The sequence below is a fragment of the Berghia stephanieae genome, chromosome 1, assembly GCF_034508935.2.
Source record: "Berghia stephanieae isolate SIO BIC M18660-M18661 chromosome 1, UCSD_Bste_1.3, whole genome shotgun sequence".
In the NCBI taxonomy this organism is placed as follows: Eukaryota; Metazoa; Mollusca; class Gastropoda; order Nudibranchia; family Aeolidiidae; genus Berghia; species Berghia stephanieae.
The window spans coordinates 89,277,213-89,287,212 of record NC_088360.1 but is presented as its reverse complement, the minus strand read 5'-3'; the positions used below and the strand labels follow the sequence as shown (position 1 = coordinate 89,287,212).

The window sequence follows — 10,000 nt, the reverse complement described above, 5'->3', positions numbered from 1 at the left end:
TGGCGTTGGCTGGGTCATGTGGCCAGAATGGGAAAAAGGGTCACTTCCCAAGACAGCCCTGTACTGGACAGCAGCAGATGGGAAGAGAAACCCTGCGAATGACCATGGAGAAAGAATTAAAGGAAGCAGTCCTGTCCTGGAATACAACCACCGCAAAAGCAGCCGATCGCAAAAAATGGAGATGTCTGGTGTATGCCCTATGTGCCTCGAGGCCCGAAGAGGATTAAGTAAGTAAGTATAGTGTTTTGTCTCGTGAAAATACCACTGTCAAACTGACACTGTCATTGAAAGAAGAATTAGTGAGGCAGACAGTCAATCTTGATGAGATTGAAAAATATTTCCCAATGAAATCAAACCGAATGTAAATCAAACAATTTACTCTACCAGAGGCTCGCAATACAAAAAAAAAATCATGTTGGCCTGAAAGTAGTCTGTCTGAGCCATTATGTTCATGAATCAGTATTTAATCCTGATTTCTATAACGTGAAATGGGCATTAGTAATTACTTGCTACCTTTTGAATAGGACGCGAGTCAATGGCAAAGCACTTTCCGCCAGATCTGTCAAACCTCGCTACCCAATCACTACTGGGTGTACAGGATGAGAGGGGGCGGGGAGCTCTGAGAAAAAAAATATCGACTACACTTGGGATCGATACTGCTCCCTTTGCTTGTGGAACGAGTGCTTTAGCAACTGATCCCCTATTTTTGACGTTACATTACGTTACTTTAACTACCACTATAGCTGCAATAAACGACCTTCAACTTGTCTAACATTATTAAACCCGAGACTTATTTGAAGGAGACACGATATTCCCACCATTCCCGCAGGCGTGGGCCGCTCTGCTACTATTCACACGCTGAACGCCCAATCATTCTCTGATTGATTTTCCCATTCTTATCAAATCAACACATGGCCCGTCCACAAACCAGATTACCGCACTGCCCCCCCCCCGCCCCCTCCCCCTCGCCCCGCCTAACTTATCGGCACGACGTTGATAAGATGGTAAAAAACAGCATTCAAATGCCCACTAGCCCCGTGCCTATTACCACTTTTATAACAGCCCCACCATGGCCAACGAATTGGCAGTAATTAAACAAAATTTCATCAAATTTAGATAATTGATTAATTAAAAACAGCAACAACCCCCCCCCCCCCCAAAAAAAAATCCAAACATATAAACCAAACAAAAACACCCCCTCCCCCCCAAAGAAAAAAGAAAAAATAAAACGAAAAACAGAGAAAAAAAAAAACATGAGAGGCGGGCATGAAAACAATAGCAGGGAAGTTTTGCAAATAGATGACAAAAAGTAAATTATTTCTGGTGCTATTTGCCGTCGATGCCAATGACTGTGAAAGTTAAAACCACACATTACTTCAATTTCTACAGGACGCAATTCTTCAAGGTCTAAATAATCATGGCTGCCAGTTTGGAGGCCCTGACCACAGACTACCGTCCTGTGTTATCTATGGCCCCGACAGCTCAGTTGCAAGAGCACTCGCTTTACACTGCAGATCAATCGCGGGTCTAGTCAAGATTTTTTTCCGACACCGACCACTGTCCACCCGGCTGTGATTGGGAAGCTGGGTCTGTTAGATCTGGCGGGAAGTACTTTGTGATAAACTAGTGAACTATTTCAAGGGTAGCAAGTAATTGCTATTGTCCGTTTCACTCTATAGAAACCGGATAAATTCCAGCTCCATGAACCTAATGAATGGCTTTGAAGGACTACTAACAATTTGAGATTAAGAAGCGACAACTTCCTTGGGCAGACTGAAATTGGCAAAAACGGAAGAAGACTCAAGGGGAAAGTGAAAAGTTGATAATACTCGTCATTAATATTATTACTCAAATAAAAAAAAATTATAGGACGTAGGCAGTTGCTTGGTGTAAATATTGGGATCAAATTAAAATATATAATAATTAAATATAAATATTTTTGGAACGGAAAATCAATAAACTGAACGTGTATTTTTTGAGGAAGTTGTCGCCATCCCAAGAGGTTTAAGCTATAAGTGGACTTTCTTTTATTTAAAGGGCAACAATCCAAATTGTTTAGACAAATTTGTGAAAGAAAAAAAGGACTACCCCCCTCCCCCCCCCCCCCCCCCCACACACACACACACCCGGAAAACAATCAAAATAATTTTTTTTAAAGGCAATTTAAAAAACATCCCAACTTAAAATAAAAAGTCCCAACAGCTATTATTATGATATACTAAAACAAAACATCAAAGTTTAATTTCCGGTCCATACGTGCTGGATGGTTAAGGCTATCACTTACGGTTCGAAGCATTCGTTTAATATTGGAATAATGAAATTTTGATTGCAAAATGTTTGAATGGATGAATAAAATACGATTGACAGATAGGCAACAACAAAGTTAATAAGATGAATGCCCATTCAATAATAAAGAGGGTATAAATTTTGAATTACGTAAAGTTAAAAAGGTAATTATGAAATTATGACGATGGTGGTAACAAATCTGATGATGATTACTATAATGATGATAATGATGATGATGATTATAACGACGATAAATAATAATATTGAAGACAATATGATAATAACAAATTAATAATAATAATAATAATAATAATAGCTATAATAATAATAATAATAATAATAATAATAATAATAATAATAATAATAATAATAATAATAATAATAATAATAATAATAATAATAATAATACCTGCTTATCAACTTGTCGCTATGATTCGTGCAAGGCTACGTGTATATAAATATATGCAAATAAGTGCACGTCGGTTCAAGGGATATAAATCATGTTGGCTATATATCATTTATTATTTACGAGGTTGTTTCCCCTACATCCAGTTATCCTTTGCCCTTGCCAGAATACGGTTATTGAACTCTCTCTCTCTCTCTCTCTCTCTCTCTCTCTCTCTCTCTCTCTCTCTCTCTCTCTCTCTCCCCCTCTCTCCCCCCCGCTCTCTCTGAATATGGGTCTCTCTCTCTCTCTCTCTCTCTCTCTTTTTCTCTCTCTTTCTATTTCTCTCTCACACAATCTATCTCTCTCACACACACTCTTTCTCTTTCTCTCGTACGAATATTCAAGCACACATACACACAGCAAACAAACAAACACACACACACACACACAATTTCCTTCACTTAGCACTAAGTGCATTAATATGAGCTCAAAATTCTGCGACATGAATTGGAATCCTATCACTGCTATATAATATAAATTATTGAGAATCTTACTAAAACTTAAACATACTTCGTGAATATATATGTATAGACCAGATGGCCCGGGTGGTTCAATTATTATTACATGTCCCACACACATGTGTGCAAACCCGCCTTGTCACAATTTTCCCAAGGTCCGATACTTTTGTCCACCAAAAAGCAATTAGGTTGCTGGGTCTATCAGATATGGCTAAGAGTATTTTGTGATAGATCAATCAGTGTCATGTCCAAATAGCAGTAAGAAAAAATAACTTAGCACTAAGCTCACAACTCATTGGTTCATTATGGTTCATATTGACTGATAAGAAAAGTTTATAATAAATGTACACCAATAAAAACACTGTAGAAGCAAGATGCTGATGATGTGCAACTAAAGCAACCAAAAAGGATAGGAAAACATGCAAGCCGGCAAAATATAAGATTAATATATCAACAATTAAAAAAAAAGATATCCAAAGCGAAAAAATTAAAAAAGAGGAGTACAACAGCTATTTGATATGCGTACAACATGCAACATGTACACCATGTCATACAATAAGTATGTTTTAATGATAAGCAAGTCCTATGTAATATACTAATCGTTCATTCATACAAAACTATTTTTTGGTACTCTGAAAAAGCAAGTATTTAACACCTTGGCAAGAAAAGTAGTCCTTCAAATATCGATCGGTTAAAATGACCCTCATCTTGGCAAACATTCTCACGCCTGGTACTCATGAAGTCCCAGGTTTAAGAGTTTTTGACAAGATGAGGGTCATTTTAATTGATACATATTTGAAGGACGAGCATTCTGGCAAAATCTTAATTACATTTATTATGTCTATGATAGAATAGATGGCAAATGAATTCATTTTAATTCATTCGTTAAAGACTAAACTTTTCGCCATCTTTATACCGTCAGGACGTGTTGGCATCTGATGGAACTTCTTCTTTCGTCTTTCTAGATTCTACCTAAAGTGTTACCGTTTTTATTGGTACTAGTATTGCCTTTAAAAATGATTTTGTGATCGAAACGTTCTATTATAAATGTTTTGCCCAGTTTATTTCATCGCTGTTCTATGTTTGCTCAAAATGTTATCCCGAATGTGTTCACTGGCTACCTGTTGGTTCCGGTTTGGCTTCCAGGGTGATAAATTTATACTGTGTTTTTATCTGGCACATCATTATTCCCTTTATCGACATTCCGATTTGTTTATTGCTTCTGAATGAGCTCAACACAATTATATACATATATGATTTTGTTTTCATCGCTGGATGAGAAAAATATGCATAAAGCTGTCCGCGTAGCACAATATTATGATGTAGTTTATTGACTGTTTATGGTTGTATTCTCTCTCTCTCTCTCTCTCTCTCTCTCTCTCTCTCTCTCTCTCTCTCTTCTCGGTGTGTGTGTGTGTGTGTGTGTGTGTGTGTGTTTGCGCGCGCGTTTGTGTGTTTCTTTATGAAGGTTAATTTTTGTTTATTTTTCTATAAATCATAATCTTGGTAAACCACCAACTAATTGATTTAGCACAATGGGAAGGTCAAGTTGTAGTACATTCATCTAACGTCTCTGAGTAAGAAATATCTCTACAAGAACTAAACTGCCGTAAATGACAAAACATCTTTTTTCATATTTGGCCAGAAAATTGTTGTGGAATCTCAAGACCAAGACTCATCGATAAGTTTGGAGTTATTGGATTCTATCGATTTATACAGAGATATCAAAATCTGTTTGCCCAAACAAAAGACGTTTTGTCATTTATCAACAGTAGAGATTCATTTCAAAACTAACCAGTTAACTGCCGTACTCTGGAAAGACTCGTATTTTTAAATTTGTCCAGAAAACTGGTCCTTCAAATATCGATCGATTCAAATGACCGTCGTCTTGGCAAAAACTCTCAAACCTGGGACTTCGCGAGATTTGTTCAAGATGAGGGTCATTTAAATCTATCAATATTTATTGAAGGACGAGTTTTCCAGCCAAATTCTTAAACACGTGTCTTTCCAGAGCACTGTGGTTAACTGCTTAAACAATGCACAACACCGTGACAAGCCTTTTGTGTGAGGACAAAAGTGGGAAATAAGAAGACATAAATGTGAGCGGGCGGGTGGAGCAAAAGAAACAGAACATCTCCGGTGCTTACCTGTCCGACCTTTTCAAAGGCCAACCCGTGACTGCATCCACGCAATAATGCAGTGAAGGAACTTCCTCGCGTAATGGAAGCATGGGATCCGATTCCCAGTAATATTTGTTGTTGTCCTCATCATCGTCGTCGTCATCATTTTCATCGTTGTTGTCATCATTGATGTATACGTGAGTTACGTCCGTGTGGTTGTATCCGTAGGGTGAGGAGCTGTAGTGATGTTGATAGAGATGAAGAGGTAAGGACAAGTAAAGGAGACAATTTAAATTTTAGTTTTCAGTTCCCTAAAATAATTCTCTAGAGTTTACGTGGACTTCATGAGGGCTAATGATATACCCTGGGTTATACTCGCACAGTGTAATCTATTATAAAATGCATGTAACTATATTAACTAGTTAAAATGACGTTATGCAAATTACAATGTGTACATTTTTTCATATTAGGGTGGCACACGGTTAGTACCCAGTGCAAAGCTCTAGATTTAATATTATAAGCTTTTTTAAAAATTGTCTTTTTTTACCGTACAGCAAAGTAGTTTTCAAATACTGATAGAGGCCATGGAGCGGTTAAAATACATATTATGTAATTTTGAAAATCAAATCAAAGATAAAAATAATTTATATAATTGGCAGCGCTCCGCCAATAACTACTTTTTATATAAACATGTCAGTGGTGTGTAAAAAAGAAAAATATTGTTTTGATCAGAAGTAAATGGCATATTGTGTTTTCGCGAGATGTATAACCCTGGTGAAATAACATAAGACTGACAGAAATAAAATATGCGACCTATCAATACCAGACAAAATATTTCAGCTGAAATATTGATAAAGCGAAGAAATTATGATAGAGGAAAGACAAAATGTTGGCAGATGTGATAATTTGAACATATTCAGCAAATGATATTATAAACAGAAGAAATATATAGAAAGATAATAGAAAGATAAATAGATGAAAAGACAGACAAGCAGATAGCTAAATAGGGAGTGAAAGAGATGATATTATGATAAGTTCCTATAAATGAAGACGAAAAGGGAAAGGATGCTAAGGAAGAGGAATAAGGGCAAAATAGCCATATTGAGACAACTCATCGTTGTAGTACTGGTGGTGGTGGTGGTGGTGGTAGTAGTAGTAGTAGTAATAGTAGTAGTAGTAGTAGTAGTAGTAGTAGTAGTAGTAGTAGTAGTAGTAGTAGTAGTAGTAGTAGTAGTAGTAGTAGAGTAGAAGAGAAGAAGAAGAAGAAGAAGAAGAAGAAGAAGAAGAAGAAGAAGAAGAAGAAGAAGAAGGAGGAGGAGGAGGAGGAGGACACACACACACATACACACACACACACATACATATATATATATGTATATATATATATGTATATATATGTATATATATATATATATATATATATATATATATATATATATATATATATATATATATATATATCAGTTCACCACAAAATGTCCAAATTATAAAATGAAAAAAGTAAATTGTAAAGCCTAGTATTTTGTAAAGGTAGTCATCTTCTCAATGCAAACTATCTCAAAACACGACACAATGGATCTTTTCTTCAGGCTTATGGATGAAAATATATTTTTCTTTTTGTTTTTGCCTTTTCTAGCAAATATCCAAGAGCATTCCTGTCACAAAGGATGATAAGTTGTAGAATGTCATAAATACGTTATTTATGAGACGGATACATGACACAGTACATCGGACAATCATAGAGTATATTATCTTATACAATCTAAGTATAATCATACACTATGTCATGAAATGATATGAAATAACAAAACAGGTGGTATTATTTACGATGTGTTTCAGACTATTTTCATAAATTATCAATGACATGGAAAGCTTGAAAAGTTTTTTTTCTTCAATTCTTTGTTCAAGCAAATTCTTACTTCATTGCCAAAATAATATTGGGTGTGTTTAATGACTGGATAGGTGACAAAAAATTGGCCCGGATGTTATCTCTATGAAATTAAGAAATTAAGGAGGAGGCACCGGTATAAGATAAAGATCTGAACAAATGTGCATCAAAGGTGCCAGACAATGCAAGAAAGAAAATACATCCCAAAAATCAGTCTACCTCGACTGGGGATCGAACCTCAGACCTTCTGATTACCGGTAATCTCATGAAGTTGAAGTGAAATTGGAGACAAAATTTCGTATATCTACGAATTGTTCGTAATGATAGGAAGGTCTGCGATGTATCCTTTTCAAATTGTATATTGGGTGGTCTTGATAATCAAAAAGGGTTCTAAGTGCTTGTTTGCCAGCTGGGACTCTCCTATTTCAACAGGAATTCTCTCATCCGTTTTTCTTCCTATTATTCATCCCTATACAATTGGGTTAAGTATTCAAGTACAGTACCTATTTACTTTATAATTGAAATAAAGGCCAGGGTAAAAGTGCTCTAAATGGCAGTGACATTTTAATGATGGAAACATTTTCCCATAGATTGTAAATGTATAGGGATGATATTCTTATATAAACCAAGTGAAAAATTGTGTTGTGGTTTTGAATGAGAAAATGATTGAGAAAAAAAGAAGAAGAAGAGTAGGAGGAGGAGGAGGAGGAGGAGGAGGAGGAGGAGGAGGGTGGAGGAAGAGGAGGGGACGGAGGATGAAGAGGAGGAAGACGAAGAGAAGAAGGAGGAGGGTAGGAGGAGAAGCTGTGGAATGAAGAAGAAGTAGAAGAAGCAGAAGAAGAAGAAGAAGAAGAAGAAGAAGAAGAAGAAGAAGAAGAAGAAGAAGAAGAAGAAGAAGAAGAAGAAAAGTTGAAGTCTGTGATGATGATGATGACAACGATGACAACAACGACGACGACGACGATGATGATAATGATGATGATGATGATGATGACGACGATGATGATGATGATGATGATGATGATGATGATGATGGTGATGATAACACTGAGACGACGACGACGACGATGATGATAAAGATGTATATGATGACGGCGAAATGGCTGTTATCTTACAAATATATAGACATTTCTTGGACGTTAACAACCATTACCACTATACTGATTATCTACGCAAAATAGGTTATGATAATATTATACTATCTTCCACTGTCTTATTCTCCCTTTTTACTCTGCAGTGTTTACTTAATGACCTATCCAGTGCCTCGCCCCTAGTAATGGGTCAGCTGGCCCCTTGTTCTAGCTGGCCAGTTGAGCGGTTCATTGAGTAATTTATCACCCTAATCACCATCACCTTACTTAACTCTCACCTCCGTTGGTGGTCGGGTCAGCTCTCTGAGCGAGCCGGTGGGCAACTTGACTATCATAAGATTAATCGATTGTTGGGCGTTGGGGGGGGGGGGGGGGGGGGACGTTGGTGTAATCAGTGATAAGTTGGTGTACTCAATGAAAAGTATTTTATCTAAGAAGCGAAAGACATGGTGATACAGTTGTTTAAAAATTCCTTCTTTAGAGTCATGCATCCAATGGGGTATGAGTTTTTCTCAGTTTCTCTCGTTAGAATGACAATATCAATTGAACGGATCGCTTCCTACCATGACCCACTTTAGTCACTAGTTACGTCATGCTTCCTACCCTGAGGATAAGATGTTGTATATTATATGTTATTTATTTGAATTGGATTTTTTCCCTAGAAATGTTTTTTTTTCTGTTATTGTCTGTGTCCGTTGACTTACTTGTACATATTATGTTATGTCTTTGGACATGGATTTTTATTGTTATTTATTTATTTATTTATCTTTTTCTTTCTCCTAGAAATGTTTTTCTGCCATTGTCTGTGCTCGATGACTTATTTTTCAATGTTAGTGACCGTTGAATTATTTTTATATATCTTTTTTATTTTGTTTCTTGAAAAACGATTTGCATGTGTTTATGTATTATTTTGGCCACGTTATGGTTATTTATTTATATATTTATTTTTTTGATTTATTTATTTATTCATTCACTTATTTATTTATTTATTTTTCTGTCTATTCATTGATTATATTCATACTTATTCATTTATCTATTCAATTATTTTGGTAGTTTCCTTTTACCTGTATAGATTTGAAATTATTTCTAAATGCATGGTTCATATTTGCAATTACCTAAAATAAACTTTGAAAATTGAATTGAATTGAACTGTATTTCGTAAATCATTTTTAGATCAACATAACAGACCGAGTTACGCAATTATTGCAAACATTCAGAGGTTCGAGCAAGTCAGTTTGTGATTGGATGAATACAATTTTCTTATCAAAGAAATGAGCTACCAGACCCTTTATAGCTATGTAGTAATAGGTAGCCCTTTACACTTAACACTCGTGTAGTCTTTTAGCAAACAGAATTATAAAGAGGGTAATGACTTTTAAATGATCAAACATTGTCTTTCGAAAATGTAGTAAACATATCATTTAATTTTTGAAATCAAAACAAGAATATTGCAAAAAAGGGTGAGGGTGTGGTGTATGTTTTGTATGTGTGCGTTTGTGTGTACGTGCCGTGTGTGTTTGTGTGTATGTGTGTGTGTGTGCGTGCGTTTTTAAACTGTATTCCCATTCATCAATCGATTCTGTGAGAGAAAAAAATGTAGACATCACTCAAAACTCACGCAAACATTACAAAGTCGAATTTGAAAAATGACGGATGGAGGCAGACTCGAGCTAAGAGAGACAACCCGTGTAATTACAACAAAGAAGAAC

General features: G+C 36.0%; 1 protein-coding gene across 4 annotated transcripts in view; it reads right to left on the bottom strand.

The window, feature by feature from the left end:
* Positions 1 to 10,000, bottom strand: part of LOC144960882 (uncharacterized) — a 265,062-nt gene that overhangs the window by 83,975 nt on the left and 171,087 nt on the right. For 3 of the 4 annotated variants that reach the window (XM_078894276.1, XM_078894282.1, XM_078894287.1), the window contains one exon: positions 5,340 to 5,549. The exons of the other annotated variant lie outside the window; for it this stretch is intronic. In XM_078894276.1, coding sequence (XP_078750402.1) covers positions 5,340 to 5,549 — 210 coding nt within the window. The remainder of the gene's footprint in view (positions 1 to 5,339; positions 5,550 to 10,000) is intronic. 4 annotated transcript variants of the gene reach the window in all.